General features: G+C 40.4%; 1 protein-coding gene across 5 annotated transcripts in view; it reads left to right on the forward strand.

The window, feature by feature from the left end:
- LOC122550087 (cAMP-responsive element modulator-like) overlaps positions 1–20,480 on the forward strand; it is a 144,029-nt gene that overhangs the window by 103,928 nt on the left and 19,621 nt on the right. The window contains exon 1 of one of the 5 annotated variants that reach the window (XM_043690642.1): positions 795–863. The exons of the other annotated variants lie outside the window; for them this stretch is intronic. Within the exon in view, the coding sequence (XP_043546577.1) occupies positions 833–863 (31 nt within the window). The 5' untranslated portion in view covers positions 795–832. Of the gene's footprint in view, positions 1–794; positions 864–20,480 lie in introns of those variants that run through there. 5 annotated transcript variants of the gene reach the window in all.

Consider the following 20,480-nt stretch of genomic DNA (forward strand, 5'->3'; position numbering starts at 1 on the left):
GTGGTGCATGTCTAAAACAAGCTGCCAGAGGAGGTGGTAGAGGCTGGTACAATTACAACATATAGAAGGCACCTGGATGGGTACATGACTAGGAAGGGTTTAGAGGGATATGGGCTGATTGCTGGCAAATGGGATTAGATTAGTTTAAGATAGCTGGTGAGCACAGATAATTTGGATTGAAGGGTTTGCTTCTGTGCTTTATAATTCTAGTATGTATTTTCCTTAAGTCTTGATTGACTTCTAAAGTGGTTGTCAGTCAGAACTTAAAAAAAGGAATGAATTTGCAGTTAGCATCATGGGAGCTGTTCTGAAAGGAAGGAAACTCAAATGGATAGATTTTATGCTTGGTAGAAATATCAGATTTTTCTTAAAAATGAACAAACATTTTTCTGTCACGTTGAGGCAATATGGCAAACATTTTCTTATCTGTGGAAAATTTTGAAAACTGTTAAATCCTAAAAAATGGAAATTAGCAACAAGATTTCTTCAAAGCATTTTCTTTGTACAGAAAGCTGCAATTATATCTGAGTAAAAGTCTCTTTAATATTTATTGTGTTTAAACTAAATTTTGAGTTTGTAGGCATGCTTTGCCTTCTAAGAAAGAGCTATTAAATAATCAAAGCATAATGAAAGTTATTAAATCCAATGTTTATAAATTATTAGTTTTGACATTTGCAGTGTAGAAAGTATCCAGTTCGAAAGCTGTTGTAGAAAGACATTGATGTCACTCTGATGTCATTGTGTCTTATTGTAATCCTATAAAAGCATGTTGCCTAAGAGCCTTTCACATAGAGTGAGTGGAGAGAGATAAGCAATCTGCAAAGGGCTAGACATGGCTGTGACACAGGATGATACAGAAACAGGTAAAGTAACAGCAACAGATACAAAACATTTTGTACATATTTAAAACTGATAAGTTCCTTTTCTTTATATTTCAGTAAATAGATAAACTTGCATATTCAGTTTTCAGTACTGGCACTGCATACTTGCATTTTGATAAATTAGCATTTAGCTGAAATTGTTTCTCATTTAGTGCACTGAAATGTTTTTTGTTGTGTTGCAGATTAGTATTAATGAGTGAAAATATAATTTGTCCTGTTTTGTAGTATATTTTCCCATTTCACAGGAAACCTTCTGATTGGGTACAAATGTAAGATAATGTCCCTGATTTTGTATCAAGCTCTTTTTATTATTTGTCCCCTCGAACATTTCAATTTAAATGTTGAACGAATGACACATTCTGAAACAGGAAGTTACCTTATTAAATTTTGTATATATATGTGTGTGTGTGTATGGTGTAAATTAATTTAAAGAAGCATGATGTGCCTGTGCTGTGAGTTAATTAAATGTCAGATATGCAGTAAATCCCGAAGCAGTTGCTTAAATGAAGAATTTGTTGATGCACTTTCCCTCCTTTCTCTGTATTTTAGATGGTAGATTTACACCCTATTGAGTTTAGCTTGCTGACGTCATTAGAGTTCCTGGAATTTAGTGTCAACAGGGAAATGTAAATATTCAAAAGAAAAGGAGGCACTTATTGACGTCTGAATAGAACACAAACCTATGTTACGTGTTGCTCTAGTGTTTTGCCAAAAATGTTAAAACCACAAAGATGATGTTTTGGCTCAGTGTTTGTTCCACTGTTACTAAACTGAAAATTAAGTATTTCTGCAGATTGATATATATTTTCATATTTATGTAAACTTTACCAATTCTACTTTAAGATTTTCTGTTTTCTCTTCCACAATTTGCACTTGTGTTAAAGCAATCAGTGTTTAAAAACATGTGTGTGATTCTTTTTCCTGATTGTTCTAGTAATAATCCTGAGTTTAAGGTGGTATTGGGGCCTTTTCTTTGAAATACAGGGGAACCTCGATTATCCGAACAAGATGAGCGGCACTATTTCGTTTGGATAATTGATTATTCGGTTAATCAATTCAATGCCTTTCCTCTGGGGCTCGGAGTTTTCTATTAAGTCTGTTCCCTGTTCGGACTAGGCAGCAGCACAGCGCGCGCACGAGGCCCCACCCACCCCCAACCCCATCCAGCATCGCCCCTCCAACCGCTCCCCCAAACCCTGCCCAACACCGCTCCCCTACCCCCACCCACTCTGCCCGCACCCCAATCCCGTCCAACACTGCCACCCCGTCCTCCCCTCGGCCCCTCTCTGGGGCAGCCGAACTGGACACCCACAACAAGACTGCTGCTGCTACTGCCTTTTGGGGCGGGTGAGTCTCCAAATAGCTTGTGCATGGACGCACGCGCTCACACACACACAAACTTTTTGACAGATTGCACCTTTGCCCTGTACAGGACAACGTTGGAGAGATTATCTGGGGAAGGGGGGGGTTAGGGTTCACCCTTGTGTAGAGCTCCAGGAAAAGTGTGGGGAGAGAGAGAGAGAGACGGTGTCTACACTCCCATCAGTCCAGGACTGTTCTCGGCAGCACTTTTAATCACTGTAAACAAAAGACGCGATCAGTGTTGGACACACATCTTTGATGTACTGTTTCGGTTGGGACCTTGAGATCCCCTTCGGATAATCCGGTTTTTGGATAATTGGTATTCAGATAATCGAAGTTCCTCTGTACTTCACTGTTGTGGTAATAGGATTTCCTTAAGGTGTTTGGAAAGGAAATTCAACGACAATTGTTTACACATCAAGTTGGTCTGTGACTAAGTAAGTTTAGTGGAGGTTTTTTCATATTTGTTTGTGGGATGGCAAAGTGACTGCAAGGCTGCCATTTATGACCCATCCCTAATTGCCTTGAGAAGGTGATGGTAGCTATCATCTTGAACTGCTGCAGTCTCTGATGTGTAGATGTACCTATAGTCCTTTTTGAAAAGGAGATTCAGGTTTTTGGCCCAGGGCAGAAAAGGATCAGCAATGTATTCTTAGGTCAGGGTGGTGGGAAATTTCAAGGGTAGGCTGCAGATGGTGCCTTTTCCATGCATTTGCTACCCTTATCCTTTTCAGGTTTTAGTGATTTGGAAGGTGCTGTTGAAGGATACTTAGCAAGTAAATGCAATGAATCATGCACAGATGATGCAAGCAGTGAATGTTTAAAGTGGTGGATGGAAGGTGGATGAAGCATTCTGCTTTCTCCTTACATAGAACGTTCAGTTATACAGCACAGGAATTGACTCTTAGGCTCATAATGTGCTGAACATGATGCCAAATTCAACCAATCCCTTCTATTGCCCTTGGTCCATATGCCTCTATTCCTTGCATATTCATGTGCATATCTAAAAGTCCCTTAAATGCCTCTATTGTAAATGCCTCCACCACTACTCCTGACAGCACGTTCCAGACTCCTACCACTCTCTGTGTAAAAGACTTGCCCCTCAAATCTCCTTTGAATTTCCCCCTCTCACATTAAATGCATGCCCCTGAATATTCGGCATTTCAACTCTGGGGAAAAAAGGATTCTGACCGTCAACCCTATCTATAAATCTCATAATTTTATAGACTTCCATCAAGTCTGCCCTCAGCCTCCACCACTCCAGAGAAAACAACTTAAGTGTTTAGCTTCTCCCTGTAGCTCATACTCTCTAATCCAGGCAGCATTGTGACAAACCTCTTCTGCAGCCTCTCCAAAGCCTCCACATCCTTCCTGTAATGTGGCAATCAGAATTGAATGCAGTAATCTAAGTGTGGCCTAGCCAAAGTCTTGTAAAGCTGTAACATGACATCCTAACTCTTGTACTCAATTCCCTGACCAATAAAGGCAAACATGCAATACTACTTCTGTACCACCCTATCCACTTGCAGGGAGCTATGGACTTGAACCCCAACATGCATCAAGTGCTGTTTAGGGTCCTGTTATTAATTGCATACTTTTCCTTAACGTTTGATCTCCCAAAGTGCAGCACCTCACACTTAACTGGATTAACCTCCATCTGCCATTTCTCATCCTATATCTGCAACTGATCTATAGCCTGTTGTATCCTTTGATAACTTTCTACACTACCTACAACTCTACAGATCTTTGAATCATCTGCAAACTTAGTAACCCATCCATCTACGTTTTCATCCAAGCCATTTGTACATCATAAACAGCAGAGGTCCCAGGTCATAGAGTCATAGAGATGTACAGCATGGAAACAGACCCTTCGGTCCAACCCGTCCATGCCGACCAGATATCCCAACCCAATCTAGTCCCACCTGCCAGCACCTGGCCCATATCCCTCCAGACCCTTCCTATTCGTATACCCATCCAAATGCCTCTTAAATGTTGCAATTGTACCAGCCTCCACCATATTCTCTGGCAGCTCATTCCATACTTCACCCAACAGATCCTCCAAGATTAGTTGTGAATTTCACTGTATGTTAATTTTCCCAGATGCACTCTGATGTCCAGCGATACACAAATTCAAACAGCAAAGTCGGTAACTGTACAGGTTCTCTCTCTCTCCTGCACTGTCCTCACCATGTGCTTCCTTTGTCTGCTCTTCTCCCTTTTAAACTGCTGCTGTTTTGACTTTTTTTTTCCCCAAAGTTCCAAAACAGTGCAACAGCATATTAAACAGTAATTGCTGCTCCTGGAATTCGAGGAAATCACCTCCAACACCTAAAATACCTCAAAAAAAGGAACAGCTCTTACAGCCAGAAATGTTTCCCATCTTCCATCTTGGATTACCCAGTTTTTGTGGAACACCACTAATCGCAAACCTCCATCCAGGAAAACATCCTTCTACCATTACCCTTTGCCTTCTATGGGCAAGCCAATTCTGAATCCATGCTGCAAAGACACTGTGGATCCCATGCATTTTAATCTTCTGAATGAGCCTCCCATGAAGAACCTTGTCAGAAGCCTTGCTAAAATCCATGTAGACAACAGCCATTGCTCTACCCTCATCAATCAACTTTGTCACTTCCTCAAAATATTCAATCAAATTAGTAAGACATGACCTGCCCTGCACAAAACTGTGCTGACTGACCCTAATTAGGCCATGCTTTTCCAAATGCATGTAAATCCTATCCCTAAGCATTTTCTGCAACAGCTTTCCAACCACTGATTTGAGACTCGCCAATCTATAGTTTCCTGCATTGTCCCTATTTCCTTTCTCGAGCAAAGGAACAGTATTAGCTACTCTCCAGTGGCTATCAAGGATACAAAGATCATGGTCAAGGCCCCAGCAATTTACTCTCATGCCTCTCTCAATAACCTGGGGTAGATACAATCGGACCTTGGGAACTTATCCATCTTAATGCTCTTCAAGAGATCAAACGCCACCACTTTCTTGGTCTCCAAAATGCTGAAGCATATTAGCATGCTCCACATAAATCTCACTACCCTCCATATCCTTCTCCTGGGTGAATACTGACGCAAAGTACTCATTTAGGATCTTGCCTACATCCTCTGCCTACAAACACAAGTTCCCTCCTTTGTCCTTGAGTGGTCCTTCCTTCTCCCTCAGTATGGTCTCCTTTTGAATATGTGTATAGAACACCATAGGATTCTCTTTAACCCTACTTGCTAAGGTAATTTCATTGCCCCTTCTTGCTCTCCTAAAATTCTCACCTGCTTTCTTTATATTCCTTATGGGTCCTGTCCAATTTTAGCTTCTTAAACTTTACATATGCTTCTATTGATACTATTAACCTTCTTGAGTGTTGTTGGAACTATATTTGGAAAGACAGATTTGTCAGTATTTCATTACACTACAGAACTGAGCCCCCAAATGTGTTTTCAGTGGTGGGGCCACTGAAATGTAGATAATGTAGATGTAGATAAATGACTTGGGTGAAGCAACCAAAGGTATGATTGCTAAATTTGCTGTTAGCACTAAACCAACTCTTCTTATTTAAGGAAGGGTGTGGTTGTGTTGGAAGCAGTTCGTAGAAGGTTTATCTAACCAATACATGGACTAGGTGTCTTGTCTTATGACAAAAGGTTGGATAGTTTAGCCTTGTATCCATTGGAGTTTATAAGAGGCAATTTGATTGAAGTATATAAGATTTCAAAGGTCATGAAAGGGTATTTGTGGAAATGGTTCCTCGTGAAGGGAAACCCAGAGCTAGGGTTCCCTGATCCAAAGTAAGAGGTTGCCCTTTTAAGATTGAGACAAGAAATTATTTCTCAAGGAAGTCGTGAATCTTTGGAACTTCCTTCTTCAAAAAGCAGTGGAATCAGGCTCCTTGAATATTTTTAAAACAAAGCTGGATAGATTCTTGAGAAGGTAGGGTGCTGACGTTATCAGATAGAGGTGAGAATGTGGAGTCATCAGATGACACATTTCAGTTGAAACACTGAGGCTAACTTCAGTGCTAAATTTGTAAATGGTGCTATGGGATCATTTACATCCAGTTGGGAAAGCAAGTGAGACTTGATTTACTATCTCACCTAAAAGATAGAGATCTTGATCAGTGCACCATTTTCCGAGTTAGAGTGCAGTGACAACCTAGATTTTTTGTACTCAAGTCCTGAAGAGGTACCTGTACCCACATAGCTTTGTGATTCAAGAGGTGAAGTGCTACCAACTAAGCCATGGCTGACACTTCATCCAAAGCATCCTAATTGACAAAGCATTAATCCCAAATTCTCTTTAAAAAAAAAATCATACAGAACATAGCTTGTTAGCATCCAATTGTTACTGTATGTAGATTTAATGAGAAATCTACATGTAGATGCCTTCACTCAGTTCCTCAGGGTTTCCACTGCAGCTTTTCTCCTTTACTTCTTTTTACTTTGTGAGTAAAATCTGGCATATTAATTACACTGTTTTTAGTTTTTTATTTAGATTAGATTAGATTAGATTAGATTAGATTACTTACAGTGTGGAAACAGGCCCTTCGGCCCACAAGTCCACACCGACCCGCCGAAGCGCAACCCACCCATACCCCTACATTTACCCCTTTTAACGTAACACTATGGGCAATTTAGCATGGCCAATTCACCTAACCTGCACATCTTTGTGACTGTGGGAGGAAACCGGAGCACCCAGAGGAAACCCACGCAGACACAGGGAGAACGTGCAAACTCCACACAGTCAGTCGCCTGAGTCGGGAATTGAACCCGGGTCTCTGGCGCTGTGAGGCAGCAGTGCTAACCGCTGTGCCACCGTGCCGCCCACAGAAGAGTTTGTGGCTCTCTTTCGAGCAAAAGTCCTTGGCTCATGTTTAACAACCACACATTTGTTCAAAATGATTTAGCATAGAAGAAAGTCCTCATTTAAACTAAACTCTCACTTATTATGACCCTCCTAAATCATCCTCTGATGTAAACCATCCCTTAATGTAACCACTCTTGGCAGCCTCAACTATGGTAAGAGCCTGGGTTTTGAAAGCTGACCATCAATTTGGAGAAGTGCCTTTCTCAGGTGTATTTTAATGAATATTTCTGTATTGTAGCTATGTCTGTTAAAACAAGCGATGTTTTTTAAAAAAAGCCTTGTACAAGTCATCATTAGGTCAGATTGAAAGGCCAAATAATATACTGAATGTTATTTACTTAAAATAAGGGTTCATTTTGTGCCCTGTAGTGTCAGTCATGGTCACATGCTTCCGACTGAATTGCACATTTTCAGGTTAAATACCTGATCCAAGGCTTGAATAGAAAAGTTGAAGGGGGATAACTGCACTGTTGGAGGTGCTGTCTTTCAGATGAGATGACATTAGTCAGGGCCTCATCTGCCTGCTCGGGTGAATGCAAAAGATTTCATGACACTATTGTGAAGAAGATAAGGGAATATTTTCTTGTGTGCTGGCCATTATTTACCACTCAGCGAACATTACAGAAACAGATTTAAGTGGTCAGTATGACATAGTTGTTTCCGGAGGCTTTCTGAGCGTATATTGGCTACTACATTTCTGACATTACTGTGATGTCCCCGTAACTGTGGGGGATACATTCCAAGACCTACCGCAGAAGCCTGAAACCACAGATTGGAGTGAACCCATTCAGTTAAATGGGAAATTTAGCTTCCTGGCAACCCTATGGCTGATTCTGGAAGGTTCCCTATAATGTGTTCAGGCTGTGATAAACTGCGGGTATCTGAAACTGTGGAAAACTATTCTGAGGATATGGGGTTCGCCATGTACACGGGTGTATACAGTTCAAGAAGTACTTCATGACTGAGACAAGAGGAATGCACTGTTGCTCTTGTCCCACCATTCCATGAATCACAATATAAAATAAAAATATTTTTCCTGGTTACCAAAATTACCATTTAAGTACCTTAGCACATCAAGTTTTAAATAACAAGAGGTTCACCAATCATTTTTCTTAATAAACACAATTATTGATTTATTATTAAAACAAGACTTATACTCTAAAGACCACAGGTTGTTCTTTTCCCCTTGGTGGAGGGATCAATGAGCAGGGTCAATGATTTTAAGGTAATATGCAGAAGGTTCAGAGGAGATGTGAGGAAAACCAGAGGAAGCATAATTGTGTGAGGTATTGGAGAGCGGGATGGGAAACTGGAACTCGTTGCTTGTAAGGTTTGTAGAGGCAGGAACTCTCCTAACATTTAGCATATATTTAGATGTGCACTTGCAGTCCAAAGGCATACAAAGCAATGGGCCAAATGCTGGAAAATGGGATTAGAATAGTGAGATGGTTGTTTTTGACTGTCTCAGCCCAAGGTCTTTTTCTATGCTATAGATCTCTATGACTGTATAATCTTGCTTTCTTCTGATTAAGTGCAAGTTGCACTGACGTTCTTGAATGGATTCTTGCTATGAAGTCCAGTGAAATGTCTCACCATATTTTACTAAGTTTGCATTAGTTGCCTACCTGACCCCTATGGAGTTCTCATGTCCAATTCTAGCCCCATCTTATCATGCACCATTTTGAGAATATCCACCGAATATCCATCTCTTACGCCAGCACCATCTTAAAAATTCCATTGTGTATCCAGATAATCACTGTTTGGATGCACTGTCTGAAGTTGCCAGCATGGTTCGTGATATTTGCCACACATGTGAAATGCCTAAATTGGCACCTAACATTGTGAGCAGGAATGTGGAGGTTCTGCTGCACGGCTGATGCAGAAATGGGCCTTCCTCTTCTTCAGCTCACTATGTCAGTGCTGACCATGACGCCATTCTAAACTAATCCCATCTGCTTGCACTTGGTCTATATCCCTTTATTCTGTGCCTGTTCATGTATCTGTTGAAATACTTCTTAAAGTTTGCTATCATAGCTGCTTCTACCACTTCCCCTAGCAGCATGTTCCAGGCATCTACCATCCTCTGCAATTTAAAAAAAAGGTTTCTTGCACATAGAACAGTACAGTGTAGAACAGGCCCTTCAGCCCTCAATGTTACGCTGACCTGTAACAATCTAAGCCCATCACCCTACACTATCCCATCATCATCCATATGCTTATCCAAGGACTATTTAAATGCCCCTAATGTGACTGAATTCACTACATTAGCAGGCATGGCATTCCACGCCCTTACTACTCTCTGAGAAAAGAGCCTGCCTCTGACATCTGTCTTAATCTATCACCCTTCAATTTGCAGCTATGCCCCCTCATGTAAGCAGATGTCCTCATCTTAGGAAAAAGACTCTCACTGTCCACTCTATCTAGTCCTCTGATCACCTTGTATGTCTCTTTAAATCCCCTCTTAGCCTTCTTCTCTCCAATGAGAACAGACCCAAGTCCCTCAGCCTTTCCTCATAAGACCAATGCTCTATAATAGATAACATCCTGGTAAATCTCCTCTGCTTTTCCAATGCTTCCACATCCTTCCTGTAATGGAGTGACCAGAACTGTACACAATATTCCAAGTGAGGCCACATTAGCATTTTGTTTAGTTGCAGCATGACATCACGGCTCTGGAACTCAATCCCTCTACCAATAAGATCTGACACAACGTATGCCTTCTTAACAGCACAATCAACCTGATGGCAACTTTCAGGGATCTACGTGCATGGACACCAAGGTCCCTCTGCATATCCACACGACCAAGAATCTTTCCATTGACCTAGTATTCTGCAATTCCTGTTATTCTTCCCAAAGTGAATCACCTCACATTTATCTGTATTGAACTCCATTTGCCACCTTTCAGCCCAATTCTGCAGTTTATCCAAGTCTTCCTGCAATATTCCTCCACCACTCCACCGACTTTAGTATCATCTACAAACTTACTAACGCATCCTCCTTTGCCTGCGTCTAAGTCATTTATAAAAATGACAAACAGGAATGATTGCAAAACAGATCCTTGTGGCACACCACTAGTAACCGGGCTCCTGGCTGAATATTTTCCACCAACCACCACTTGTTGCCTTCTTACAGAAAGCCAGTTCCTAATCCAAACTGCCAAATCACCTTCAATCCCATGCCTCTGCATTTCTCCAATAGCCTATCATGTGGAACCTTATAGAAGGCTTTACTGAAGTTCATGTGCACCACGTCAACTGCCCTACCCTCATCCATCTCAAAACACTCAATGAGAATTGTGAGAGACAGCCTGCCCTTGACGAATCCATGTTGAGTATTTCCAATCAAATTGTTGCTTACTCGATGATTATAAATCCTATCTCTTATAATCCTTTCCAAAACTTTTCCTACAACAGGCATAATGCTCACTGGTCTGTAAGTACCTGGGTCATTCCTACTGCCCTTGAACAAGGGCACAACATTTGCAATCCTCCAGTCCTCTAGTACTAAACCTGTCGACAATGATAGCTCAAATATCGAGGCCAAAGGTTCAGCCATCTCCTCCCTAGCTTCCCAGAGAATTCTTGGAAAAAATCCCATCCGGCCCAGGGGACTTATCTACTTTCACATCTTCTAGAATTGATAACACCTCCTCCTTACTAATCCCAATCCTTTCAAGTCTCATAGCCCGTATCTCAGTCATCTCCTCTACAATTTTCTCCTTTTCCTAAGTGAAAACAGATGAGAAATATTCGTTTAGCACCTTTCTAATTTCAACAGAGTCCAAAACAATTTCACACTTTTCTCTTTGACAGGCCCCATTCTAACCCAGTCATCCTTTTTATTCCTCACATACCTATAGAAAGCTTTAGGGCTCTCCATTATTCTACCTGTGAAAGACTGCTAGTGTCCCCTCCTTGCTCTTCTTAACTCTTTCTTTAAATCCTTCCTAGCTACTCTGTAACTCTCTATTGCCTCATCTGAACCATCTTGCCTCAATGTCACATAAGCTTCCCTCTTCCGCTTAACAAAAAGATCTAAATTCTGGAATCGGCAACATCCACTCTTGACTTTACTCTATCCATGTATCAGAAATGTCCACAACATCAAAGTCCCTGGTACTTATCCATGTTGCAAGCTCACGTATCTTATTCCAGATGCTCCTGGTGTTGAAGTAGACACACTTCAAACCAGCTTCCTGTCTGCCAAAACACACCTGTGACCGTGAAATCCCGTCCCTGTCCTCCCTACTCTCATCCTCCTGTGTACTGGAACTATAACAGTTTCCCATCCCCTGCTGAGCTAGTTAAAACCCACCCGAATAGCGCGAGCAAATTTCCCACCCAGGATATTAGTACCCCTCTGGTTTGAGTGAAGACGGTCCTGTTTGTAGAGGTCCTTTCCAAGAATGATCCCAATTATCTATAAACCTGAAACCCTCCCTCCTTCACCATCCCTGCAGCCACAGGTTCAGCTGATATCTCTCCCTATTCCTTGTCCCACTATCACGTGGCACAGGTAACAAACCAGAGATAACAATTCTGTTTGTTCTCACTCTCAACTTCCACCCGAGCTCCCTGAAATCCTGCCTTACGTCCCTATCCCTATTTATGCCTATATCGTTGGTACCTATGTGGAGCACGACTTGGGGCTGGTCACCTCTCCCTTCAGGACCCCAAAGACACGATCCAAGACGTCATGGACCCTGGCACCTGGGAGGCAATACATCAACTGTGAATCTCTTTCGTTCCCAACAAACCTTCTATCTGCCTCTCTAAGTATTGAGTCCCCAGTAACTAACACTCTCCTCCTTTACCCCCTCCCCTTCTGTGCAACAGGGACAGATTCTGTGCCAGAGACCTGCACCCTAGTGCGTGCCCCTGGTAAGTTGCTCCCCCCTAACAGTATCCAAAACGGTTTACTGTTAGAAGGGATGACTGACTAGGGGCATGCACTGGGGTATCCAATGCATCTCCTTTAAACTTACCTTAAACCTAAGCTCCCTGATATATGACATTTCCACCTTGGGAAAAAGGCTCCAACAATCTGCCCAATCCATATCGCTCAAACTTTGTTTTAATCGGCACCTTTATGAACCACCACTCTTGATAAACGGGCAAAAATTATATACCTTAAATACTGCAAAGTTTAAGGTATTATTCTGTCCAGTTATTGTAGTTTTTAAATGTATTTACCTCAATGTACATATACTTGTTGTTCAATCAAGTAGCCACATGAAATGTCAACAGTTGATTCAATTTTGAGTCAATTTTTCCTCAAATATCGCAATCTACCACAAAGTCTGAGTAGTCAATTGAAAGTGTCAGTGAGAAGGCTCTCTGCTGTTAAATTTCATTCAAGACAAAGTTGTATTATTACTTAAGTGATTTATGCTGTAAATGAAGTGTAACAGTGATGTGTATATACCCTGCATTATGTTTCTATTACTGACTGTGTGTTTTTACATTGATTATGTGGATCTCTTGATTATCTAGAAAATTTGATCAACCAGCACATTTCTGGTCCCATCGGTGCTGGTTAATAAAAAGTTTGTTGTACTTCTATCAGGATGTCACTTAGCCTCTGACATGCTCATGAAAAAAATCTAAGCTTGTCCAACCTCTTTTTGTTGCTAATACACTCCAATCCAGGCAGCATCCTGGTAAATCTCTTTTGCACCCTCTCCAAAACTTCCACATCCTTTCTATAGTGTGGCAACTGGAACTACAACACTACTCCAAATGTGATCGAACTAAAGTTGTGTACATCTACAATTTGACTTGCCAACTTCTTTATGCAATGCCCAACCATTGAAGGCACGCATTCTGTACACCTTCTTTACCACCTTATTCATTTGTGTTGCTACTTTCAGGAAATTATGATGTGCACCCTAAGTTCTGACTGTATAGTCATAGAGATGTACAGCATGGAAATAGACCCTTCGGTCCAACTAGTCCATGCCGATCAGCTATCCCAACCGAATCTAGTCCCATTTGCCAGCACTTGGCCCATATCCCTCTAAACCCTTCCTATTCATATACCCATCCAGATGCCTTTTAAATGCTGCAATTGTACCAGCCTCCACCACTTCCTCTGGCTGCTCATTCCATATATGCACCATCCTCTGTGTGAAAAAGTGTATTAGGTCCCTTTTATATCTTTCCCCTCTCACCCTCTACTTCTGGACTCCCCCACCCCAGGGGATAAACCTTGTTTATTTATCCTATCCATGCCCCTCATGATTTTATAAACGTCTATAAGGTGACCCCTCCGCTTCTGATGCTCCAGGGAAAACAACCCCAGCCTATTCAGCCTCTCCCTGTGTACATCCTTCAACCCTGGCAACATCCTTGTAAATCATTTCTGAACCCTTTCAAGTTTCACAATATCCTTCTGATAGGAAGGAGACCAGGATTGCATGTAATATTCCTATCATTACTTCCAAGGGTTGTACCATACTGTATACTGTAATAGAACATTGAGAAGTTCTTCCAATCGCTCTTTCAGAAGAACGAATAAGTTTCATGCTAAACTCAACACGAGGGTTTTCTTTTTGAAAATAGGGAGATCAGCTCGGCATCACTTTCCCATTGGCTTTTTGTCCAAAAGTTAATTGTAAATACAAAAGAACTCTACATTAGCCACTGTTCAAAAGAGCTCAGAAGGTGTCACCAATCATGTGAATTCTAAGAAACCCTGTTTTTAAAAAAATTCCAACCTCCATAGTGACCTTCCAAGCACTTTCAACAAAATCACTCCAGGAGATTTCACAAAACTTGAAATAACTCAATTTTTCCTCTGTCCATCAAAACTTAAGTCCTGAAAGAAATATTAAATATGAAGTGTTTTTTTTTGGCAATTTGATGTAAATTACTTTTGAGACATCTCAAAAAGCACTATATAGATGCAAATTTTATAAGATCCACTGCAGCAATTCACCAAGATACAGATACACTGCTGCTGTTTTGCATATATGGTGGAAACAAAACTTTCTCTCATGTCTTGTGAGTCATCTTAAATGAGTGTTCTCTGGTTTTGGCTTGGCTGATGCACTTAAGAATTCTTCAGGCTGAACTCACCCAGCAAGTGGACAGTATTCCAGTGCACTTCTGACTTGTGTTTCATAGAGGGAAGATGAGCTTTGAATAGTGAAGACATAAAATACTTAACACAGAATCCTGGGTATCTGTAATCTGATTTTGTTTTGTCATATTTATATAACTCATCCAGATAAGTTTCTGGTCAGTTGTGCCATAGGATATTAATGGTGAGGGATTCAGTGATGGTAATTCTATTGAATGTCAAGAGGAGTTGTTTAGGTTTTCTCTAATAAGAGATGAGAGATCATTGAATAAATATATAGCGCAAAATGGAGCCTTTCAGTCCATTCTGGGTCTATGAAAGAAAACTCACCTAGTCTCATTCCCTTGCCTTTTTCCTGGTTCTCCCTATCTACTTTGACTAGATCTCCTAAATATTTTGAAAAACTCAAGAAAGTTGTGTGGAGAGAGAAACAATTAATGTCGAGAGTCTGATTTAACTGTTATTCAGAAACGAAAGGAGCTGGAACATGTTAGTTTTTATACTGTAGACAGAGGGGACAAGTGAGAGTGAAGGGAACTGATGATGAGGGCACCCAGAGTATAAACTAAAGGGACTAGGTTTAAGGTGAGAGAGGAAAGATTTAAAAGGAAACTGACTGGTAACTTTTTAATGCAGAGGGTGGTGTGTGTATGGAATGATCTGTCAGGAAGTGATGGAGGCTGGTACAATTACGACATTTAAAAGGCATCTGGTTGGGTATATGAATAGGAAAGGTTTAGAGGATTATGGCCAAATGAGCTTGAGATGTCTGGTTGCTGCAGACGAGTTGCACCAAAGCGTCTGTTTCTATGCTGTTTAACTCTGTGACTCTGTCAATTAGCGTATTGATCCTTTATTTTCCTCAGCACTGAATCTTTGGGCACAGTATGTCAGTGGGTCAGGCAGTGTTTTACACAAATTCATCATAATTTCCTTTGAGTTAATACCTGGCACTTGTGTGGCATGAGTGTTACTTGCCACTTTTCAGCCCAAAATTGAATATCACACATGTCTTGCTGCATTTAAAAATCAATTAATAACAAGAAATTATTTCCTGTGAATTAATTTTGTTGATCAGCAACTTGCAAGTTAGGTGTCATATTTCCTTTGTCTGTAAACTGTATTTCAGAAGGATAGTCATTGGTTGTAAAGCAGTAAACTAAGGGATGATTAGAGGTCATGAAAGGTGCTATGCAAAGATACTATGTTTTTCTGCCATTTTTCTTTCAATCTGCTAGTAGGCATCCTACAACACTGGGTGGGGATATTCTAACCCACTCTTCTCACATATAATAGAGGATCAATGGTGAATGTTAGGTTGTTAAGTAAATTAATATATGAAAACCGACTCCAACCTGCTCCAAATCTGCCAACTTTCAAAGTGACTGCAAAGGTTCTGTGGGTAACTGAGTAATCTGTTCTCCAGCAGGCATTCTATAAACATTTTACATCAGTGGGGCTCTGCCCTTGGATTTTTAGAATCTTTACACTGCAGATAGAGGTCATTTGGCCCATTGAGTCTGTACTGACCCTCCGGAGAGCATCCCACCTAGATCTACTCCTCCACCCTGTATCACTGTAACCCTACATTAACCATAGCCAAACCACCTAACCTGCACTTCTTTGAACTTGGGAGGAACCTGGAGGAAATCAACACAGACAAGGAGAGAACCTGCAAACTCCACAATGCTCTCACCCAAAGCTGTAATTGAACCCAGGTCCCTGGCAGCAGTGCTTTTCACCGTGCCACCATGCCATCCGAAGTTTTGGGCCATTGAATTCTCTGTTTTTAGATTTTGGGAGTTGTTGAATGTATCCACTGAGGGTTGGGTTTCACTGAGTTCTGGAGATGGAGCAAATAATAAATTATGTGTAGGGAATTGTTTATGGCCCCAGAGTTGCGTTAATATTTATCCTCATCCCTGATGCATACCTTACAGCAAGAACTATTGACCCCAATTCTTATGAATAGCCTCTCTTTCTTCAAACGGCCTCCCCAAAATCTGCTGATTGCCATCACTTTTACCAATCTTTTTCTCTCTCCTTTGCCAAAGCATTCTGCACCCACCTCGGTAGGTCCAAATATTTTCTGAATGAAGGTTCCATCTGTGGTTTTTGCCTCTGGATTTCTAGCTGGCATGTGACCGGGCTTTCAACTACTAACTGTTTAGGAGGAAACAATAAAATTAATGATCAAGAAATTCTGCTGTTTAAACTCAGCAGGATCTCTGTTTTCCCTTTCTCAAACAAGCACCCCAGTTCCTATATCCTTCACTGTAAATATCAGGCCTGCGTGCCAGACATGCAATTCAAAAAGTTAAATCCTACGTGGTAACAAAGAAGATGTTATACAGAAACAATAAAATCTCAGTTTGGAATGGCAGGAGGTTTGAAAATAAAGGCTGTTGTGATTGTCAAGTATGTCTGGTTCTAGAACTTTGATAGTTTTGGTTTTGTTTTTTGAATTATACCTGAGGGAGTCAATGTAACACAACAGTCTCTTAACAACTGCTCTCATGAGTGAGAGAGAACAATTGTCAGAACAATACCTCAGCCATTCCCTGTCTGTGAGTATAAGTTTGTGTAAGTTGCATGGGAGTTCTTCAATTTTTTTAAAGTATGGTAGCCTGAGACACTTTGTTTTCTCGGGGTGAATTACAAGTGCACTATGAATTGTATGATGACTTTGTGCACTGGGTAAGGAAAATAAATTATCTTTCTATTTGTGCAAATGTCAAAGTTTAAGATTATTAGTATGATCTCTTGCAGTTTATTTGTCAAAATTGTCCTTACCATTATTTCATGTATTCAGTGTAAATGTGAAATCATTTATTGTCTTTTAATGCTTCAAATTGCAGTCTGCAATATCAATTTACAATATGACGCCTAAACTATCAACAGATATTCAACAAATTTGTTAGTGTCGAATTAAAATTTAACAGGAGTTTGTATTCTTGACTGTAGACCTGACATTCACCTCACTTTTTTGCAGGTTTGCAGGTCCTAATTGAAGCAGATCAAATCACTGTGCAACTGACATTTGTCAGGCCAGTGAGATATATCATGCTGGATGCCTGATATTTTTATTCTTTGCCTGCAGGGCTGATATTCTTACGTAATTTTTGGAGCTGAGTGCTTTTCATTCAAAGCATTGACCAACCTTCTACATTCCTTTGTACTGGGCTACTGATTTCATGGCTAGACTTGAGCATTTTCGAGCAGCCCATAAGAATTCTTAAAGCCATTTTCCAGTCAACCTGTTCAAATACATTATTACATACCTCTGGAATAGATAGAAGGCTGTTAAGATGAGAGCTCTAGTCTGCCAACAGGAATTACTCCTCGGTTCTGGAGACAGGTCTTACAGACTTGAAACATTAATTCTGTTTCTCTCACTATAGGAGCTGCCAGACCTGCTGAGTTTCTCTGAATACTTTGAGTTTGTGATTGATTTGCAGAATCTGCAGTATTTTGCGTTTAACCATCACTAGATGCACAATAATTAGGATCTTATAGGCTCCACTATGCATATTATGATGTGCCATTGTTATTTATTATGGAATCATGATACTTGTTTCTGTTTCCAACCACATCTTCCATGTGGTGCTCCTACTTTATTGTGGTGAATTTTTAAAATTTGTTTTCTGGAGATGAGTGACACTTGCAAGGCCACGTTTATTACCTCAGTTACTCAAATGTTAGGTGGGAATGGATTGCAATCTTGCACAATGCCATAGATTCCAGGATACCAGTGAAAATGATATAACCATGATGTATGTCTATGTTGGAATGCTTGATGCTTGGAGGTAATGGTTTTCTATTGCATAGCTGTTCTCCTGCTTCTTAATGACAGAGATTGCAGGGAAGGAAGTGCTGTTTAATTTATATTGTAAGGGATGCTTTCGTGCTTCCTGTAGATTGTGCATATTGAAGGCACCATGGACAGGTGGACACCAATAACAAGGTTACTGATTAAAATATGTTTAAGTGACTTACCACCCTAACCAACTGAAAAAAACATAATTTATCAAGTAAAGGTTTAATTCTGGGATCTGACTCATCCAGTATTACCATCACCTGAGATCATAATAGTGGGATGCTAGAAAATACTGTTTGCTGGATCTATTTCTAGGCTATTATATGAAGTAAACATTCAAGAAACTGAGCTACAATTCCATTGAGTCACTGGAAGGTAGCAGGTCACAGTTCTTCCCATGTGTCTGAAGGTTTACACTGTTTGTGTTTGTAATGCTTAAAAATATAACTAAAGTTTTGAAATTCAAATCCTGCTCTCCCATTTTTTAATCTATGCTACTGTTCAAAATGGATGAATTTATTTCAATTCATGAAAAATTGTGATTTTATAAATTTATCTGTAAAAAATTAATCTGAACATATAAAGTTCAGATGTATATTGATTTTACTCAAACATTACTGGTCCAGATCAAGATGTCTGAGTAATTCATTCCACAAACAATTACGAAAGGTGGGAGTTTCTCATATTTAAGCACTTTTGCGGATCATCAATAACAGTAAAACACACATAATTAGAAGAGGGATACACAATCCATGGCTAATTATGGAAGTTGGGGATGTATTAAATTGAAAGGAAAGACATATAAATAATGCTGCAAAGATTAATAGTAGTCCGTGCATTGTTCACATTTAGAAACCAGCAAATGATGACGAAAAGAATATTAAGCAAGGAGTGATTTGAGTTTGAGAGATATGACAAGGCAAATGAAACTGTTAGCTGTAGCTTCAATGATATATAAAGAATAGCTGAAGCAGGAATAACACCTTGAAGAACAAAACTGGGGAATTAATAATTAATGCGGAATTAAAGAAATGGGGAATTAAGGAAACAAAGATACAGCAGAGACTTTGAACAAGTAGTTTTCACAATGGAAGACACATCCAAAGATCAAAGGAAAGCAAGAGGAAGGAAATTAAACAGTCACTACCCATGTTGGTGATCAATCAGTCAAACATACAATGAAAATTAATGGGACGACAGGCTGATCATTTTCCAAGGTGAAATGATCTCCATCCAAGGGTTTTTTTGAAAAAAGAAGTGGCTGCAGAGATAGTCCTGATGAAGGACTTTTGCCCGAAATGTTGATTTTCCTGCTCCTTGGATGCTGCCTGACCTGCTGTGCTTTTCCAGCACCACTCTAATCTAGACTGCAGAGATAGATATGCTAGCTAATATCTTCCCAATTTCCCTAATTTCTGAAAAGGATTTTAAAACCGCAAGCATAACACTTATTACAGAAAGAGTATCAGGGTTAGTGGTGTTGCAGGTTGTGGTGAAAGAGAGTAATGGAAAATATTGCATGCTGTGGCAAGACTAGTAGAGTATGAGTTTGGGTTAAAGTTGCAGGCATAGAAAGTGTGTGTGGTATCAGAGAGAAGACAGTGGCACTTAGCTGTCAGAATGGACAACATTGATCTTTCTATGCGTATCAACCATTTGTCCAGACTGCTTTAACCTGAATAGCAATTTTGAACCAAACTGGAATGGTCTGGTGTCATGGCTTGTACTTCAAGTCCTGAGGGACGAGAAAGTCCCACATCAGCAGCACCCTGTCTAACAGGATATCCAGGACTCTGAATGCAATATTGGGCACAGATTTCACCCTATCTGCCATGAGGAGACCAGGGCAAAAGTCAGGAACCACGCATGGTAGTTCCATACTACCTGTGCCTCTGTGGGTGCCCATGGGCTTTCAAAGATTACAGCAAGGGATGCTGGAGTTTTGGTAGATATCATCTGAGTTCTGGGAATGGTACGTGGTAAGATGCTCTGGAAATTAGACATGAGAGACACCATAGTGATGCAATCAGTCATTAATGAGGCAGTTTGTGAGTGATATGGCAAGAAACCTCACTGTACTTCATAGTGAGAAACCCTCCAAATAAAAACACTTTAAACTTTGCCAAAAAATTGAATGCTTCAGCCTTATGACTCTATTTAAATGAAGAGACACTGCAAAATGTTGCAGCCTTGGTGTCCTTTTATGCCACACTCAAATTTAACATGCTGATACATGAATAATTGGAAAGGCAAATTGAATGTTGTCCTTTCTTATGGGGAAGTATAAAAGTGTCAAGTCTTATTAGACCTATACAGGGCATTGTTAACACTTTATGTCAAGAATCGTGTACAATTCTGAACTCCTTGTTTAAGGAAGGATATACTTGGATTGGAAGCAGTTCAGTGGACTGATTCCTGGGATGATGGGGTTTCTTATAAGTCAAGGTGTTAAGTCTATATAATATGA

This window comes from Chiloscyllium plagiosum, chromosome 5 (assembly GCF_004010195.1).
Source record: "Chiloscyllium plagiosum isolate BGI_BamShark_2017 chromosome 5, ASM401019v2, whole genome shotgun sequence".
Lineage (NCBI taxonomy): Eukaryota > Metazoa > Chordata > Chondrichthyes > Orectolobiformes > Hemiscylliidae > Chiloscyllium > Chiloscyllium plagiosum.